Raw genomic sequence first — 20,688 nt, forward strand, 5'->3', positions numbered from 1 at the left:
GCATTAGAATAATATATCACAACTCTGTCAAATTGTGGAAGATTGAGCTCCTAGGGCACAATCCAGTTTAAAAGCTGCGTGGTCAGAGTCCTTTTGAAATGGACAGAAGCTCATGAGCCCCTAAAGTGCTGTGACTGAGAGTAATTGTAGAGTTTGCCGTATGCTCAAATATCCATATTTTTGCCTGTATTTGTCCTATGTGTTTGCACCGAAAGTTGCAGGTATGTACCTGGGAACTTTCATATTGTTCGGTTCCCTGTGATTGTTTGCTACGCTAATGATTCATTCCGTTATGGCTTGGCTCCAGAATAAAGGTCTGAAAAGGATTTTCTCTGGCATTCAACCAACCGGGATCCCTCATCTGGGAAACTACCTTGGTGCTATCACAAGCTGGGTGAAGCTACAGGAAGAATGCAGCTCTGTATTATACAGCATTGTGGACCTCCACTCCCTCACCATACCAAGGGAACCAACAGTTTTACGCACGAGCATCTTAGACGTCACTGCTGTTCTCCTTGCCTGTGGCATCAGCCCACAGAAGTGCTTCATTTTCCAACAATCCCAGGTCAGTATCTCCCTCCGGTTCTGCATCTGATTTCAGTGGACAGAGCATAGCTCCACTTAGAGACCCCCCCCATTATTATCTATATATGTGCTTTAGAAGTCAAAGCCAGGTTTGGATAATTTTTGAGGATACTTACTGTGGTCAACAGATAAATGAGATGTGAGGTTAAATCACATAACTTAATAGTTTCGCAGAATTTCCTCCACCACCACCCACCCATCTTGTGCCCAACAGATTGTACAAAAGGGAAAAACCTGGGGTATATTATTTGATTATTGATGTAAACCTCCAAAATGTATTTTGTATAGTTAACTTTTTACCTCTGTCCTCAGTATATTTTATTTTATTTTATTGCTATGGCTAGTGGCTGATGCAAATAAAGATTATTCTGATCTGATCTGGGGTATATGCAGGTTAGAATTTTGAACACCGCACTGCCTTAACTGGTGAGAGAAGTCTGCCAGCTATATTTTGAAATGAGACCTTCTGTGAGATAACTCCATTGGCTCAGTTGCTGATGAATTAACAGGATGTGTAAGGGCGTTCTGACTGTTTTGTTTCGTTTCGTTGAAAAGTCGGCATCCAGAGCTTAGGGACAGATGTTAATGAAAAGAGTGGAACAAAATAAGCAGTACCATTGAGTGTTGATCAGATGTCTGAACAGTATGTGAGTTTGTCTGCATGAGTAGTATGTGAATGAGAAAGTGAGAGAGCGAGGGAAGAGGGTATGAATGAAGAGAGGTTATTAAACACAAGAAAGCACATTGGCAAATTTGCATAACTCTCCATTTGCTAGTTTTTGTTTATTTAATTCCTTGGACACTCTTAGTTCTTAATGTAGATTTACATCAACATAACAATTTCTAACAGCTGCAAAATTAATAACTGAATGGTATGTGATTGCTTTTAAAAGGTTTTAGGTGCTCAAAATGTTTTGAATGGGTTTGAACTGTTTTTAAATGTTTTAAATATGTGTTTTTAAAACTTGAACTCCTTTAACCTTTTAATGTTTACCGCCCTGGACTCCTTTGGGAGGAAGAACAGGGTACAAATGTAATACAGTGGTGCCCCGCAAGACGAATGCCTCGCAAAACGAAAAACGCGCAAGACGAAAGGGTTTTTCGGTTTTTGCGTCGCTTCGCTAGACGATTTTCCCTACGGGCTTGCTTCGCAAGACGAAACTTCTTGTGAGTTCTTGCGAGTTTGTTTCCTTTGTTCCTTTGTTTCCTTGTTTTCTTAAAGCCGCTAAGCCGTTAATAGCCGCTAAGCCGTTAATAGCCGCTAAGCCGTTAATAGCCATGCTTCGCAAGACGAAAAAACCGCAAGACGAAGAGACTCGCGGAACGGATTAATTTCGTCTTGCGAGGCACCACTGTAAATGCAATAAATAATAATCATGGTTTAAAGAACTGACCCAACACCCCTGAATAAAACCAATAAAGGATACAACTAAAATACATCAGAACAAAAACCCTGCAACATTTGATTTCATATTAAATGTATTGTGTTATAAGAGAGGGAAGGAAAGTTAACTTATACGGGACACAAAGGACTCTACTAAATGGAGAACATCTAGCCTAATTCAGCCGAAAGATGTTATACACTAGAGAATAAACAGATCAGCCAAACTGTACTGTATTGCCATAATGTTTCAAAACTTTTATTTTATTTTAGAATTTAACAATGTATTCATAATATTTACCTGTTTACAAATGTATAAGGAGAGTCCTTTGGGAGCCACTGCATTGGCACTCAGCAGCAAAGTTTTCCTCTTTCTGAGTCCAAATTAAAATTGCAAAATTGGCACACTTTCTAGGTAAAGGGTGTCACCTTCCAAAGTCTAGAGAGAGATTCCAGGCATCAGGAAAATGTTAGTCGTCTTGTTTGCTTCTGTTGGCGAACATCAGCCATCAGTCAATTGGCTTGATAAATGAGATCACTCAGCAGCTGCAATAAGACCTTCTATTTAAATATTACTGTCATCTCCCATCTACATTGTATTTCAGAGGCAGGGAATTGCTGGCCCTGGGGGCCTCCCGATCGGGTCTGCAGCTCTCCCCCCCCCCCATAGCAATTAGCTCTAATAGAAGGCTGTTTTCAAATGTAATTGCTGCATGGGGCAAGGATGATCTTTGTGGAGATTAGCTGGGGAGGGAAGGACTATAGCGGATAGACGGTGTGGTGGCCTCCCAGCAGCTGAGGCACAGCTGCTTACCAGTAAGGAAAGGGGCAAGGCAGTGAGGAGCTGGGAGTGGTGCAAAAGCTGCAGCAGAAACAACCTGCTGCTACCGCTGGTGCGTTTGCACCATGCTGACCTCCCTGCCAAATTGCCCCTCCCACACTCCTTCCCAATAAACAGCAGCGACTCAGCTGTTGGGAGGTCAGGCGAGCATCACTGTGCTTTCCACTACTGTGGTAGCGTTAACCCTCGCAAGCTGCATTCTCCACAGAAATCTCCCTCACACAGCAATTGTGCTTGCAGGCGTGGGGAGTGAGAATCTGCATGTATGTGTGTTGTGTGGGAATGTAAGGATGTTTGTGAGTAAGGGAATGAATGGTCTCCGTTGTGTGTGTTAGGTGGGAGAATGCATGTGAGAATGTGTGAGATAACTGTTAGGATATTTCCGTTCCACCTTAAAAGGGAGCAGGCTTTGTGAGTCACAGAGTCTGCGTATTTCCTGTTCACAGGAAGTTTATGTTTTGTACATTGCTTTCGTTTTCCTCTCTGTGCCTGAGACATCGAAGCAGGCAGTCATGTTTTCTCTTTGTTCTGACCAACGCTGAATAAATTTGTAAATATGCTCTCCTGCGTGCATCTTTCGCTGTACGAACTCTGCTGATAGAGCGTGCACGAGCCCTGGAATGTGGCAAGCTATTTCTGAAGCTCGTGTCGCTAATTGACTGATACTGTATCTACGGGAGATCGATGGATCGTCCGGAATCGACGTGGGGTCATGATGGCCTTTGTCTCCCTGGCAGTATCCCAACAATAACATCGTGGGAGTGGCCCTGCCCACTTTTGCATTTCTCCCGCCCATCACTAGCACAGACCACCCCACCCCCCGAGAAGTAGGCACAAGGGAATGTGTCTCTCAGGCTGGAGAAGTGTTGCCCATCCCTGACGCACAGAGCAGTGGGCCGAATGTTGAGCTTCAGTCTAGATTGAGAACTCACATGAAGCTTGGTGACTGACCTCAGGCCAGAGTTGTTGGGAGGTAAAATGTATACTGCCCTGAGCATCTTGGAGGAAGGGTGAGACACACATGTTAAAATCATTCAAGGCACAGTGCATTGATTTGCTTATTTAGAAATGAGGCCAGGAAAAAAACCACGAGGGTGGATTACAATAAACAATAAAATACAGCAACCGAACAGAAAGAAGCAGCAGAGGACAGGAAGCCTTACTCTCAAACCTCTGAATCTAAGACTGACATGAAGATATTGATTAAAATACGAGACACCCTGTCAGGGGAGAAGTTTTGGTTATACAGTCGTACCTTGAAAGTCGAATGGGAGCCAAAACATTTAAGAACTAAGCTAGGTACGACTGTATATGCCTTTGGTTATATGCCATGGCAAATCACCATCACCTTTTCTCTTCTGTCAGGCTTTTGCAGGCAATTCTCTTTCCACAATAGTTAGCTGATTTCTGATTTTAACTTCTTAATATGGTTTTTAGTGTATGGTGCTATGTGTAATTGTTATGAACTGCTCTGATTTTTTTTTTAATGAATAGCAGTGTACTGTATAAATATTTTTTCACAAATGAGTAAACTTTTGTTTCATCGAGAAATAAAACAATGGCAGTTTCATGTAATAGTGCTGGATGTAAATGGAAAGGGAGACAGAGAGTTCTTTCAAGAGACTCCTCCCCAATATGTTGACAGATTAAAATTGAGGACTTCTGGAATAGCTGGACGGAGGGCTGCAGAGGAGGAGAGCAACTGCGACTGCCTTGAGTAGAAGGGAACACCTGAATCCCAGCAAAAAATATTGAAACTTTGCCCAGTAAGAGCTCTAGGGATGCAACATATTGGATGATCACATCTTTGGGGAAATCAGCTAATGGACATAGCTTGCTTCCTAAGGGAAACAATAAATAGAGGGATTTGTAATCCTGATGCTCTTCCAAGTATTTTTAGCTATGCTGCAGGAAACATTTTCTGAGAAAGATAATATCTATACGGAAAACAGGCTTTTCCATCAGGAGACACGAAAGGTTCTGAGCTGCTGCCTATTACGTCACTGCCACTGCCTTGGCCTAAGTTTCTAGCAAAGGTTTCGTTTAGTTGGTATTCCGCTAGCAGCACCTTTTGCAGTGTAGTCCCGGGCAAGTCTACTCAGAAGTAAGTCCTGCTGAGTATAATGGGATTTAGTCTCTGTGCATAGAATTGCTGTCGTTGTCTAGGATTTGTCATTGTGGAAACTGGCAACGTGTGTGATTCAAACAAAAGAAAATCAACCACTTTTCATTCCGTATGCAACCTGGACAATACTTGAGCATTTAATTCCTGGGGTGTTGGTTTTGCCATCCTTCTGACCACTATGAAAACATCTGGCTGTTGCTGGTTGAGGATTAGCGAATTCTTGGCTGTAGATATCTTCTACGTTATGGTAAAGGATGGGCTAAAGAGAGGAAGATCTTCTAGGCAGAGGAAAGTGGAAATCATTAGTGCTGATTGCAACGTGCAGTGAACAGTTGCCAAGTTGGAAATAGAGTCCTATTTTCAGGAAAGCCCATTAGACCACTAATCTACAAGAGTCATGGGTTAATGTGCATTAAGTACTTGTCCTGTCATGTAGAAGTAAAAAGGTTTCCCCTGAAAGATATGCCTTTGCTGCTTCCATCACCATCACATGCCAATAGCACAATGCAAACGACCCCCCTCTTCTCCCTTTTATAAACAGCCCCTCTGTTTCTGGCCCTGATACTAGCTGCATTTTGTTCTGGTGTTCAAATCAGCAAATGAGATTATTAATTCTTGCCCTCCAAACCAGAATCGGAAACCATGGTTTCAAGCGGGTTTCTGATTCTGGTTTGGAGGCCATATAATCCACCATGTCACGATTAACTGCAAACTCTGGCTATGCTAGCAAGGGAAAAGGGAGGTGGGAAGGAATGTGTGGTTTGTAGGGTCCCTAAAAGTAAGTCTTTGTCAACCATGTTGATTTCCGGTCCCATTAAAAATAACTCAGCAATACTTTCAGTGAACAATTTCAATTTTAAAAAACTTTTTCTTCTGGAGCGAAGAAAAACATAGAACATTTTGAGATTGTATACAGAAAATTGTTCTTGACAGTAGAGATTTTCTCTCGTTCACTTAGTTTTCTTTGGTGGTGATAGCATGCGTGTTGTGTTTGTATTATAAACTTGCACAGTATTTGCCTTCTCTAAGATGGTCATTTTCAGAAGGTGCTATCAGTCAGTTCTGGACATTTTGAGTGTTAATTTTAGAGAGCCAGTGTGGTGTAGTGGTTAAGAGCGGTGGACTCGTAATCTGGTGGACCGGGTTCGCGTATCCGCTCCTCCACCTGCAGCTGCTGGGTGACCTTGGGCCAGTCACACTTCTCTGAAGTCTCTCAGCCTCACTCACCTCACAGAGTGTTTGTTGTGGGGGAGGAAGGGAAAGGAGAATGTTAGCCGCTTTGAGACTCCTAAGGGTAGTAATAAAGCGGGATATCAAATCCAAACTCCTCCTCCTCCTCCTCTTCTTCTTCTTCTTCTTCTTCTTCTTCTTCTTCTTCTGGCGTTTGAACAGCCATAGCTTTATGCCTCAACTTCCAGCTCAGCAGCTCTGCCTCACTATCTTAACTTGTGAAATCCTGTGCAACCTTTGGTGCAAAGACAGAGAGTGTGGCGCCCTCTAAACATTGTGGACTACAGTTCCCACCAACGCCAGCATCCATGGCTAATGGCCAGGGGTGGTGTGAGTTACAGTCCACCACATTTCAAGGGAACCATTTGCATTCACAGATGAAGCTAAGCAGGTGTGGGTCTGGTCAGTATCTGGATGAGGGACCACCTTGGAGCTCCATGTATGTTGCCTTAAATTCTGCGATAGAAGAAAGCCTGGATAGGAATGCCCTAAATAAATAAATTGCTTGGGGTGGGGTGTAATCAGTAGGTCTGATTAGAAATTGTTATGTCTTCTGCCTGGAGAGTTCTCATTTAATATAAGAAACCACCAAGAATGGAAGTCATTAAAATCCTTATTAAATCAAGTGTCTTATCAGTGGGGAAAGTAAGTCTATTATTATCCCTTAACACGGCTGTGTTTATTTGGCTGATGGATTAAAATTAGAGGGGCTTTAATGTAAACTGATGCTGTCGTGCCAGAGTGGTGGTTGTTGCATGACCCTATAAATTGTGTCTTTTGTTGCTCTTCCTTTGATGGTCTGTGCCAGGGACTGCAACCTGCCAGCCACTGTGGGCATAATCTGGCTTGCCAAGCCTTTTTGAAAGGTCTGCCAACCCCCAACAGCTTGCTAAAGGGGCATTGGTGGTTCTGCTTCCTGAAAAAGCAGGTTGAAGGACTCAGAAAAACAGTAAGGAGCTCTCAGTTCTCCTCTGGTGTTCCCCGAGTGCTCGGCCATCTCCAACCCTCGGGAAACAATTCAGATGGTTATAGTACTCCTTCCTGCTTCCTGAGCACTTTTAGTTGGACCTCAATGGTTCTCAGTGATGGTGATAGGCAGTATGGGATGGGTGGGCACACCCACTCTTTCAACAGAAACCAGTGGCATGTAGTCCCAGAGGGCAATGCACTCCTTGGCCCAAAAAAGGTTAAAACAAAAAAAAAATTCCTTTCCAGTAGCACCTTAAAGACCAACTAAGTTAGTTCTTGGTATGAGCTTTCGTGTGCATGCACACTTCTTCAGATACACATCTGAAGAATGTGTATCTGAAGTGTATCTGAATGTGTATCTGAAGTGTATCTGAATGTGTATCTGAAGTGTGTATCTGAAGAAGTGTGCATGCACACGAAAGCTCATACCAAGAACTAACTTAGTTGGTCTTTAAGGTGCTACTGGAAAGAAAAAAATTTTTTTGTTTTGACTATGGCAGACCAACACGGCTACCTATCTGTAACCCAAAAAAGGTTAGCCACTCATTATATATATAGAGAGAGAGAGAGAGTTGTGTTTTTTGCAGATCAGTTTCATTTGTTGTGAGACATTAGTGTAAAAGAAAAGAACTCACTCTGAAAAGAACCTCACAATAATTTCATAATTATCTGTCTATGTATTTCTAATAGTATAACCAAATCAGTAATTTTTGATATAACTGTAAAAACTACTCAGAAAATTTATTATTCCAAAAACAAAACCTTCATCTGATTGTAAATATTAAGATTATACCAGCAAGAATGAGTCTTTCTGTAAAAAAAAAATATTAATCAAGTCTTACTGACTAGTGATTTAAATCAATTTGATTTAAATCAAATCTACCCTGGAGAAAAGTGTAAAGGTACTTTTGCTATAATAGAATCATTTGAAGTTCGCTTCCTCCTCCCCCAAGTCAAGCACAGAATCTCTTAACTTTTCTTTCCTTCTTTAGCATCACATGCTAGAAACCAACAGTTCTTTTAGAGAGAATTGAAGGTGGTCAAGAAAAGCCCCACTGCGCCACTGTTGTTCTGGCTTTGCCAATATTTGAAGCGCTAACAAAAACCTGCAGAATCTATGGACAAATAGGGCATTGAATGGGTGTGTGCACACCAGAGGCACAGTCGTCAGCTGTTTTTTAAGTATAGTCGGTCTCCAGTACTACTGTCTGTTCCTTAATAAGTGTGAAACATCCATTCACTTGGCCTCTGCCAACCACTTCACGTTTTCTAGGATGAAGTGATAAACTGCTCCAGTTTGAGTTCTATTATTTCGCGTGGACCAGCCATCCACAAGTGATGCCCTGTCCTTCTACAATGTGTTAATGTTAGCATTACCTAATGCATTGTGTGTGTTCTGAGAGAGAGAGAGAGAGAGAGAGAGAGAGAGAGAGAGAGAGAGAGAGAGAATGATGCAGTTGTCCCAACCATATTTGGACCTGTTGCATTTGAGATCAGCATTCTGGTTAACTCTGGTGGGCTAAAATGCAATTTCACAGTTCCTCTTCAAGCTGAGAAAATATGCTTTGCCTGTTCCTTAGGGTAAAGAGATGGAGGCCTTTGTGCAATTATGAGTCAGACAATGACTGAGAATTAAGGAACTGGGCTTTCAAGGCAGGAGTTTATCCTCCGCCTCTCGCTTTCACTGTGTAGCAGATTTCTTGGCTCTAAAATTTTGAAGTACTGGGCTGCCCTGGAGAAAATGCAACACATTTGACTGTCTCTAGTGAGGGCCACTTCATAGAATCAGAGAATTGTAGGGCTGGAAAGGATCCCAACCAACAGGAAAAAGGGTGTGTATGGGAGACACTTAACTTACACTCTCTTTCTCTATAATTTTTAATTAAATTTTATGTTTTACAATTTAAAATACTCGTTTTGCATCCTTAAGATATCAGTGACTTTTCTTCTTCTCTTTCCATGGTTCATTTTACATATCAGAAATCCATGCATGTTTTACAAAAACTATACAGTATTTCATTATTGCATCCATCAAAACTTATTTACACTGTTGAATTTATCTTAATGCTGCCAGCGTTTTCAGCTGTACACAATTATTTCCCGTATATTCAATAAAGGTTTTCCAACCTTCTTTAAACATATGTTCTTCTTGTTCTCTTATTCTATATGTTCAGTCTGCGAGTTGTGCATATTCTGTCAACTTAAGTTGCCATTCTTCTTTGGTTGGGACCTCGCTCGTTTTCCATTTTGGGCTAACAGAACACGAGCCACAGTAGTGGCATACATAAATAGCCTTTTTTGACACCTGGAAATTTCAATCTGGATTATCCCCAACAGAAAGGACTCTGGGGGTTTTTTAAAAGTACTTTTAAACATTTTTTTCCAATTCATTATGGATCATTTCCCGACACTCTTTTACCCTTTTACAAGTCCACCACATATGGGGAGACACTTGCTCTTTGTCTTCTCCATGTGCTCATGTTGAGAGCCCCACTTCGCTCCTAAAGTATATGAGAGCCCCATTTTCTTTGCCTTCCTGCCTTTTCCACACTGTCTATTGTGTCAGAAACCTGATTCATTCACACCCTCGGTGTGCTGCTGCAACAACCCCATGCTTCATTTGGCCACTTCAGAGGGTTGCCTGGAAGTGTAAGAAAGAGGATATGTCATTCTCATCAGCTCTTATCCCCCATGGATCTACGTAGCACAGATTTGTACAGAAGTAGTTGTATAATAACTTTAGTGTGGTGCTTCAAACGACCTTTCATTTTTAATAGCTTATATGCTACTTATAGGGACGTGGGTGGCGCTGTGGGTTAAACCACAGAGCCTAGGACTTGCCGATCTGAAGGTCGGCGGTTCGAATCCCCGCGATGGGGTGAGCTCCCGTTGCTCGGTGGCAGCTCCTGCCAACCTAGCAGTTCGAAAGCATGTCAAAGTACAAGTAGATAAATAGGTACCGCTCTGGCGGGAAGGTAAACGGCGTTTCCGTGCGCTGCTCTGGTTCGCCAGAAGCGGCTTAGACATGCTGGCCACATGACCCAGAAGCTGTACGCCGGCTCCCTCGGCCAGTAAAGCGAGATGAGCACCGCAACCCCAGAGTCGGTCATGACTGAACCTAATGGTCAGGGGTCCCTTTACCTTACCTTTATTCTACTTATGGGAAGGGTAAGTCTCCCAGTCAACCCCTGGCACCTCCAGATCAAAACAGTCACAGGTAGTATCCTTGGGAAAGACACCTGCTTAAGATGTTGGAGAACTGCTCCTGGTCTGAGCAAACAGCATTGGGCTAAATGGACAAAGGGCTTGATTCAGATGTCACAGATTGAGCAGGGTTTGAGTGTTGAACAAGCTGTAGATCTGTGCATGCTCATTCCCTCTTCCACTTCCTGGTTTGCAGTAAGCGTAGTTGATGGTCCAACACAAGCAAACTGGTTATCTGTCACAGGAGTGACAGATCACACAGTTCAAGGATGGAGTTAACTCTTTATTAGCAGAAGCACAACTTCCACAGACTTGGTTGAGTGTCAGGCCTAATGAGTAGAGCAGCTCATTCCCGGTAGTCTTCCTCCATGAAAAACAGTTGCCGAGACTGAATGTCACCGCCTCCTCACCACAGCTTTTTCCAAGCAATCAGAGACTGCGCCTGCATAAAGCCAACCTCTCCTCCATCCATTTCTTGCCTCTTCTGGTTCTGGGAGACGTGGGGAGGGCAGCTTGTTGCAGCTGGAGGGGGAGACACCCACAACTCTTTGCCAGCCTGTCTCATCACTGCCTCTTGGCCTCCCTCATTCCACTCTCCTGCTTCAGCTTCTGCCTCTGATTCTGGACTGCTCTCTGCCACAGACTCTCCCCGCTCACTAAGTCCTATTACTTCTGACACCTCCTATTCCCAGTCTTTTCCCTGTGACCTCTCATTGTTCCCCACCACCACTCCCCAGGCTCTGAGCCTTCTTCCCTTCCTGGTTCACCTGCTGGTTCCTCCCATCATTCTTCTGCACCCAACCAGTCCATGACATTATCATAAAAAGACAGCTCTATATGTTCATAAACATGCTGTCTTTGTTTGAAAGTGGGGACTGCTACTGGGGCTGTGCTTTTGTGAAAACCCTTTGCACCTAATTAATTGCCTTTCTGATTTGTTTCAGGTGCCTGAGCATGCAGAGCTCGCCTGGATTCTGGGATGTCTCACAAGCTTGCCACGCCTGCAGCACTTTCCACAATGGAAGGTGAGGTTTCTGTGAGCCTTTCTTAGCTTAGCTTAGGTGGGCTATCCCTCTTCAGCTGTTACACAGGTGAAGCCTTTAGGCCTGCCCTTGTCGTTGCCTGGCTCCTGCCATCTTTTGTGCTCATTGTAGCTGTCCTCAAATAAAAAATAAAGGTATTAAGCCTTTATGTGTCTTCTTTTTCTTCACATAAATAGGTGAAGAATGCCAGCCAGATGAATGAAGGAACAGTTGGTCTGTTCACTTATCCTGTTCTTCAAGCCGCAGATATTCTCCTTTACAAGTAAGAGTCAGAATGCACAGCTCCATAACTTATAAATGAAGGCCACTGTGATATAACCAAGGGGACTGAATAGTTCAGGAGTGGGTGGCTTTTGAGCAACCTAGTTGTGGTGGGATTGTCCCTTCATTCTGTAGTGAATCAGTGGCCCTTTCTCACTGACAGTTATCTGGTGGACATTATGATTGTAGCTAATCTGTCATTGATAATCCATGAATTACCCACTAAATCTAGCGGTTTACTTCAACTGTGGTGTTGTGGTTTTTTTTTCTGAAACAGTTTGAGTGAGCAGATGTGAACCTTCTCTCTCTCTCTCCCACACAACATTTCTATTTTTCTATTTCTGTTGGAAGGTCAACCCATGTTCCTGTTGGAGAAGATCAAGTCCTGCACTTGGAGCTGACCCAGGATACAGCCCGACGCTTCAACAAAAAATACGGAGAATTCTTTCCAGTGCCCACAGCCATTCTAAGTGAGTACGGTACAAAACCTATCACAAATGGCTGCCTGTTGAGTAAAGTGAATCGGCTTGGGGAGCTTTTGCAGAAGAAAGAGAAGAGTGGAGATAGCCAGGTGCCAAAGTAAAGGAGTACAAAGGGAAACAGAGGCTGTCAGATGCAGCTTTTGAAAAAGTATGGCATGTGTTTCATCTTTGCTGCTCCAGTACTAGGTGTTGCCCCGACCTCTTTTCCTATCCTTTTCAGCGGTCCTCTAGAATACAGTCGTACCTCGGAAGTCGAATGGAATCCGTTCTGGAAGTCCGTTTGACTTCCAAAACATTTGGAAACCAAGGTGCGGATTCCGATTGGCTTCAGGAAGCTCCTGCAGCAAATCGGAAGCCGTGTCGGACGTTTAGGTTCCAAAGAATGTTCACAAACCGGAACACTCACTTCTGGGTTTGCGGCGTTTAGGAGCCAAAACATTTGACTCACAAGGCGTCCATCCACCAAGGTATGACTGTATTATGCATTTCACTGTGCCCGTAGCATCTTCCAGACACTCTTAAGAAAATGGGCTTTCATATGTAAAAACAGGGATGCCTAATAAAACAGTTTTCTGTAGGGAAAGAGGAGGCCGGTTGGCTTGATACTTTGTTCTAGGGAAGGCTCAGTTCTGCGGGGCTCAAACCCACGAACCTGAGCTGTTTGTATAGGTCAATAGTATTATCCCTATAATGCAGACTGGAGGTGAAAGGCTGAGGCTTAGAGAGAGCAGCTTGTCTGAGGCCACCTAGTGAACCATAGCAGAGCTGAGATTAGAACCTGGGACTTCCTGATATGTCGCTTAGCCTCGTAGTCACTCTGTTGCGGAGCTCTCTTCTGTAATTGCATTTTCTTTCCCCCCCCCAAATAATATTTATTATTTTCAGTAGATAAACATATTAAAAAAAAATTAACAATAATAAAAACAAAGAATAAAAAAGAGAAACAAGAAAAAAGATACATACAGCATATTACCACTTAATTAATTAAAACTAAGTACCATCCATCTTCATAAACATAGTATTTGACTTCCTCGAATCTCTTCCAATTTCATAGTAATTACCGTATTTTTTGCTCTATAGGACGCACTTTTCCCCCTCCAAAAATGAAGGGGAAATGTGTGTGCGTCCTATGGAGCGAATGCAGGCTTTCGCTGAAGCCTGGAGAGCGAGAGGGGTTGGTGCGCACCGACCCCTCTCGCTCTCCAGGCTTCAGGAAGCTATCTGCAAGCCTTCGGAGCTCGCGGGAGTTCCCGCCGGGCTCAGAAGGCTTGCGGATAGCAGCAAGCTCCGGGAGCAAAGGCGAGATTGCGCGTAACCTCGCCCCCGCTCCCGGACCCGTTCTGGGGGCTGGGGTCGGAGGAAGCTCAGGCTTCCCTGCCCCAGCCCTGCGGCTAAAAAGGAAGCCAAGACAGTGAGCGGGATCCATCCCGCTAGCTGTCTTGGCTTCTGCCAAAGCCTCGCGCAGCCTCTCCCGGCTGGAGAGGTTGTGCATGGCTAAAGAGGAAGCCAAGACAGCCAGCGGGATGGATCCTGCTGGCTGTCTTGGCTTCTTTGCTGTTTGGGGCTGGGGGGGGTTCCCCCTTTATTCCCCCCCCCAAAAAAAACTAGGTGCGCCCTATGGTCCGGTGCGCCCTATAGAGCGAAAAATACGATATATGTAGCAGTTTCCAATATCAGTGTTTCAAAAGACCCTATCACAGTCCTAATCATATTTCATAACTTTCCTTATCATGCATTTTCTTATTTATAAATTTAATTCCAGTTTAATCCTAAGCCTAATTGTTTCTTTCAAGTGGTTACATATCTTTAATATTACAATATTTATTCAAATAGTCTTTCAATTTCTTCCAGTCTTCTTGATGTTCCTCTTCTTTCTGGTCGCGGATTCTCCCGGATTCTCCCGTAATTGCATTTTCTCTTGATTTTAGCGGAATCAAAGAAGATCAAGTCACTCAGAGATCCCACATCCAAGATGTCCAAATCAGACCCTCAGAAGTTCGCCACGGTGAACATAACAGACAGCCCCGAGGAGATAATGCTGAAATTTCGTAAGGCTGTCACAGACTTCACCTCTGAGGTGACCTATGACCCTGCTCACCGCCCTGGGGTCTCCAACCTGGTCGCTATTCACTCTGCTATGACAGGACTCAGCACGGAGGAGGTGGTGCGTCAGAGCACTGGCCTTGATACAGCTCGCTACAAGGCAGTGGTAGCAGAGGCAGTCGCTGAGAAACTTGCACCAATTAGGAGTGAATTCGTCAGGCTAAAAGAAGACAGATCTTACCTGGAGAAGGTTTTATGGACTGGAGCAGAGAAAGCCAAAGAGCTTGCAGCCCCCGTATATTCAGAAATCAAAAGACTGGTGGGATTGCATTAACCTCAAGGAAAAGCAGCTCGTGCCTTTCATAATCTGAGTTCAGCCTTGGTTACCTTGACTCCTCTGTCTTACTAGAGGTCCTCTGTGTTTTTGGATCCATGAGTAACCGAATAATTACCTCAGGGACATTAAATGGACCAGGCTTGGAAATTGCAAAGAGCCAAATAAGCAGACATCCGAGCTAAAGAGTGCTTTTCTCCTTGTTTCTGCCCCAAAAAAGATTTGAGCTGATGAAAAAAACCCAAATCCTTTCTGCATGAGAAATGCAGCTTTTCTGTGACCTGTTTGTTTTCTGGAAGGGACCTGTGCAAATTTCAGCCTTTGGTACATGCCCAGCCAAAGCCTGTATTGACTCCTCAGTAATTTCTCTGTGAACCTGAACACTGTTGATCAGAGTGTCTGTGGGACCAGTGTTATCCCTACCACTGGCTCTGGCTGGTCCCTCTGGCAGTCTTAAGATGTTTTCTCACATTACATTTTCTACTCAAGTATAGATAAAGTAAAGGTAAATGGACCCCTGACCATTAAGTCCAGTCGTAGCCGACTCTGGGGTTGCAGCGCTCATCTCGCTTTACTGGCCGAGGGAGCCGGCGTACAGCTTCCGGGTCATGTGGCCAGCAGGACTAAGCCGCTTCTGGGGTTCGAATCCCCGCGACGGGGTGAGCTCCTGTTGCTCGGTCCCTGCTCCTGCCAACCTAGCATTTTGAAAGCACGTCAAAGTGCAAGTAGATAAATAGGTACCGCTCTGGCAGGAAGGTAAACGGCATTTCCGTGTGCTGTTCTGGTTCGCCAATAAAGCGAGATGAGCGCCGCAACCCCAGAGTTGTCCGCGACTGGACCTAATGGTCAGGGCTCCCTTTACCTTTACCTTATGAGCTACATGCTAGGAGCCTGTAGGAAGAGTGGGCTGCTGGATGCCTTAAGGCTCCTTTTCTCAACCTGGTGCCCTCCAAATATTTGGGTGAATGAATCCCATGAGTTCCGGACAAGAAGGCCAGTGTTGGAGGATGGTGGTTATTGTACGGAGGTTGCAGAAGGAATAGCCCTAATGTCTCGTGTGCAACGCACAAGGTGATGCTTCCCCACTAGGCAAGAGGAGGTTAAAAGTGGTGGCTTTTGAGAGGCTGCTCTACTCTACTCATGCCAGATTGCAACCAAAGGCCCTTCTGTACACATAAAATCACTGGGGGGGGGCATTGTGGAAGCATCTGCCTGGCTCTATTTGAAGCAATAAGAAAGATAGGCAAGCCAAGCTAGCTTGGTGGGAAAATAACGCACTGACGTAGAATGAATTTATTCAGAATCAGGAAGAGCAAATGCTGTATTCTGTTTAAAACTTCAGAAGAGGGTAGAGTAAAACTATTGAAATAAATAATGAATTGTACGCAAGACTGAAAGAAACATTTATTGTTGATTTTTTAAAAAATAGCAGTGTGTAGTAAAACTCCGGGATGGGGGGACTTCCACTTGTCTGAATTGCTCAGCTCGCCTCTCCTGGCTTTCCTGCAAAACTTGACAGCTGCCGAACACACTCTGCAGAGACGAGAGTGAAGTGGTGGCTCATACGCTGTCACCGTAGCCTCCGCTTGCCCACCATAGTGCCATCCCACCACATTGGCACAGAGTACTTTGCAGTGCCAAAAAAGCGGGGGAATCTACGCTCAGAGAATCCTTCTGCACCAAGAAAAAAAGAAAGAAATTCTGCAACTCTCTTTAAATCATATGACAATTAAAAATTGTCTCTTAGAGGACCCAGTTATCTAATTTTGCACAACTTTACTTCTGCTAGTCATGGCAGGGGTAAGAACACTTCAGCTCCGTCACAGATGTCTGGGGGTTCTATTCATTTCTGTCTTACCCCACCATCCTGTCTTTCTGGCTTCTGAGATACCAGCAGGCTCAGCACCTGCCTAACTGTCAAGCATACGTTTGAGCTAGAAAGTTCTCTCCCCACTCCTCTTTTTTTTTTTAATGATAGCTGAGGTTTTCTGGAATTCTGCATCCACTGTCAGGTTCTGTGTTTCCATGAAATCACAACACACTCCCTATAGCAAGAAGGCTGCTTCTCTTGGTAGTCATTGTGTGGGGATGGAAGCCCTGCAACCTCCAGCCAGTTTTGTGTTCATTTTTTGTGTGGGTAGGTAAGCTCTCTGGGGTGTAGGGGGGGTTAGGGGAGGAGTGGTACCTCTGGTGGGGGATATGCTGTGCTCCTTCTGGGGTAGTTTGTCCACATTTGGTCTCCACCTTGCACTCAGCTCTCACCTGAGGCTCCTAGAAGCTGTCAAACAACTTTGGCTGGCCGGCTAAACCAGGTGGGGCTCAAACTAAGGTTACCAGACGTCCCCGCTTCCTGGGGACAGTCCCCGGATTTGCAAACCAGTCCCCATTGAAGTTGAAAAGTCTCCCCAGATTCATTGAAAAAAATCTGGTATCCTTAGCTCAAACCCTTGGTGAATGAGAGACTTCCCCTGTGTCGGACTGGGCAGAGGAAGAATGGTGGAGACCACCTCCCCAGCTTGACCCTTCCAGGGAGGAGGAAGAGCAGGACAGTTTAGATTTACAACAGGGGTTTGAGGGAGGTCACAGCTCAGGGGCAGATGAGGGGGAAAGTTGGCAAATAATGGGAGAGGAGGAAGAAGCCTCAGGAGGGTGACAACTGAGGGACACAGTGTCTTTAGAAAGCATTCCAGAAACTCCACCCTGAACCCGGCGAGCCTTGAAAGTAGGAGAGCAAAGAGATCAAAGACGGAGGGCACTTAGCAGCACCTGTAGAGAGGAGGCGATGAGGATGACAAATGAGGAAGTGGGAGAGATGGGGGGGTGGAGATTCGCGCGGGAAAACGCCATTATCCAAGAGGCTGGGTTCTATAGCCTCTCTCTGTAAATACTGAATAAAAAGCGGATGATAAGAAACTCTTCCTTGTCTTTGTACGTTCCTGGGCAACCAGCCGGGAGTCGCTGGCAGCAGCCTGACACTCTGCATGCGAAGACAGGCTCTGGCAAATTGAGTAGACGAGACCCAATAGTGGGTCCAACAGTGAAGGTGGCAGTTTCTGCATGTACTGTAGAGGGAAGAGAGGAGCAGATAGGGATCATCCACTGTTCAGTTTCTGTTAATTGGTTCTCATGGGAAACTTACAGATTCTGGCTTCACACAATTAACTCAAGGCCGTGTCAATTTACTCTTGGCAGAAAGCCAAGGTCAGCTTGACCTAGAAACTACTTACTCTGATTGGTTAACGACCAGCACTCAACTCTGTTATCTAGGGATTGCTAGCACAGTTTGGTGTGTTAGGTGTGTTAGGAGTAGAAGTGCTGTGTATGGTTAAGAGAGAGAGAGAAAGAAAGGATTTATTTTGCTTTGTTTTGTATGCAGAAACTCTGCTGGTTTTATTTTTTCCTTTTAATAAATCCTGTAAATAGTTATTCTGAGTCTAGCTGACTAGTCATTTCCACCTCAACTAGCTTCTTCGCTGTGCAGGAAAACTCTGCTACGTTTGGGCTAAAGCCATTAGAGCTATGCCTGACACTTCAAAGTTCCATGATCCACCTGGGAAGGTAGCCCATCTAGGAGAAGGAGTACTCTGAACCTAAACCTCTGCTGCATTGTGGGATACCTTCAGGAGAAGAAAAGGCCAAGGAGTAAACCCTACACAAATCCAGAGCAGAGCACCTAAGACGGTTTGATGGCGCAATGTACACTTCCTTCCTGCAACTCCTGCAGCTAAGCTGGTGCAAAGCACATTGTTCTGCTTTCCTTTGGACCACATCAGCCAGGCTGAAAGAGAGGCCTTGCCGTCTGGGCAGCCCAGGACCTCCAGACACACTGCCCAGGCCTGCACCCCAGGGAGGTCACTTTGGTGCTGCTAACACAGCGGTTTGACCACCCTGGGAAGTGCACTCTTGCACTTGTCTACACACACAAGATGCCAACAACAACAAGGATAAACTCTGGCCCTCCGTGAGCTCCCATCTTTCCTGACCATCGACCATGCTGGTTTGGGCTTATGGGAGATGGAATCCAGTAGCCTCTCGCTGGTGTGAAACCAGGCTTTATTTCACCCAGGTCAAAGACCCATTTTGGCACACACACATGCCCTTCTGCATTTGAGTACACAGACTGAGAGCCTCAATGGCATGCCTTTGGAGGCTTCACTTGGGGCAAAACACCAGGCTAGACCCCCTCGTGGCTATGGCTCTGGCCTCTAGAGGACTGCAGCTGCCCCACCCCTGATTTACTGCCTAGCATTGTGCTGGATGTGGGTGGCGCTGTGGGTTAAACCACAGAGCCTAGGACTTGCTGGTCAGAAGGTCGGCAGTTCAAATCCCCGCGATGGGGTGAGCTCCCGTTGCTCGGTGGCAGCTCCTGCCAACCTAGCAGTTCGAAAGCACGTCAAAGTTCAAGTAGATAAGTAGGTACCACTCTAGCGGGAAGGTAAATGGCATTTCCATGCGCTGCTCTGGTTTGCCAGAAGCGGCTTAGTCATGCTGGCCACATGACCAGGAAGCTGTACGCCAGCTCCCTCGGCCAGGAAAGCGAGATGAGCGCCGCAACCCCAGAGTCGGTCACGACTGGACCCTAATGGTCAGGGGTCCCTTTACCTTTACCTTTACCTTTATTGTGGTGGAATGCCTCCACTTTCACATACTGAAATTCTATAGGTACCAAAAAGTATTACCGTAACTAGGACAGTGCTCTTGCACAGCATTCCTGTAATGATGGCTGTTGATGAAGAGATGAGAAGGGAAACTCCTCTTCTTCCCTGCCTCTGCAAAGTTTCCAGCGTACAAAGGTACAGCTTCCTCAACCTTGCAATATGAATTTGGCTGCAAGAAAGAGGTCTTGGATGCAGCGCAGCTGGGGTGAAGTGCTGCTTGAGGTGGCCACCAGGGGGTAGTATAGTCTAAAACGCGGAGCTTTCTGAAAAGTCTGCACAAACACATGGGGAAATGGAGAAATCCCTGACAGCTCCGGAATGGTGCATAATCGCTCAGGTTTGGGCACCGTTTCACACATTACACAGCAACAAGCATGGGATTGCCACTGAGCACACACTCGACGGGCGGCTGCAATACAAAAAATTATATAAAGAAAATAAACCAAACCTGGCGCACCGTAAAAGAGGCATATTTTCAAAGCACTGCTTGACACGTTCCATTTTGGGGTGTACACCTGGACAGTGTAATGTCTGAAGCAGCCCCTAAGCACCCAAGTCAAGTAATCAGCCCCTAAAGACACCCTGATCTGTGCCTCTAGGTTTGCTGCATCCCCACATTTGGAGCAAGACCAATGCTGACATTTAGATTTTAATACAGAAGACATTTTTAGAACCAGAGAAATAAAAGGGACATCTAGGGCAGGCATGCCCAACGGGTAGATCAGTGTATTCCTGGTAGATCCTGGCTGATCTCTGGCCCCTCAGCGATCTCCTTACAAAAAAGCAAAAACGAAAAAACAACTTTGGCTTACTAAAAAAACCCCTCAAACTCCACAACTCTGGCTTCCTAAAAAATAAGCTCCATAACTTTGGGTAGATCACTGCCAGTCTTATTATGACAATGAGTAGACCACTGCCAGTTTTTTAATACTGTGAGTAGATCGCAGTCTATTGGGAGTTGGACGTCCCTGATCTAGAGGAAAGGTGGTTTGTGTCTTGGGTTCCTCAGCTTCCCTCATGATGTTGTTGTCGTCGTTACATTCCCACTTGTTACTTGGGGTTTTCGCTATAATTAATTAAACATAACAATAGCTTCTCTAGATTAGGAACTTTCACAAAGCAGAGAGAGGAGGGGGCAGCAAAAGGAGAGAAATATTGTTCCTTTGGTTCTGTTGCCCCTCCCTTTATGGTTAAAGCAAAAGCAAATAAACAAAAAAATACTTGATACAAACGCTGTTCGTTTCAGGACAATATCAACTTAACAGCGAATAAGTGAGCAGCGAAATCTTGAAAGGGATACAGTTCGATGCAACATTGCATTTTTTAAATGCTCCAGACCCAGGATTGCTGGTGTCAGGTTTGGGACATCTCCCAAGGATTTTATACGGATCCCAACAAGCATGTCTCTCTGGACACATCTGGACACATCTGGGGATTGGGAAGACGGGAGGGAAACTGGACTCTGGAATTATGCCCCACAGATTTCACTACATGGTATTTAATTTGAGGTGAGTGCCCAGAACCGAAGTCTC

The 20,688-nt window shown here is 45.0% G+C and overlaps 1 protein-coding gene across 2 annotated transcripts in view; it reads left to right on the forward strand.

Annotated features, from left to right (window-relative positions):
• WARS2 (tryptophanyl tRNA synthetase 2, mitochondrial) overlaps positions 1-15,887 on the forward strand; it is a 32,456-nt gene extending 16,569 nt beyond the window's left edge. Inside the window, exons 2-6 of one of the 2 annotated variants that reach the window (XM_083593858.1) lie at positions 308-565; positions 11,280-11,360; positions 11,555-11,640; positions 11,991-12,109; positions 14,050-15,887. In XM_083593858.1, coding sequence (XP_083449984.1) covers positions 308-565; positions 11,280-11,360; positions 11,555-11,640; positions 11,991-12,109; positions 14,050-14,498 — 993 coding nt within the window. In that variant the 3' untranslated portion in view covers positions 14,499-15,887. The remainder of the gene's footprint in view (positions 1-307; positions 566-11,279; positions 11,361-11,554; positions 11,641-11,990; positions 12,110-14,049) is intronic. The other variant, XM_083593859.1, reaches the window with a different exon arrangement.
• Positions 15,888-20,688: the final 4,801 nt, after the last annotated feature.

This window comes from Podarcis filfolensis (genome assembly GCF_964270895.1).
Source record: "Podarcis filfolensis genome assembly, chromosome: 17".
NCBI classification, from domain to species: Eukaryota; Metazoa; Chordata; class Lepidosauria; order Squamata; family Lacertidae; genus Podarcis; species Podarcis filfolensis.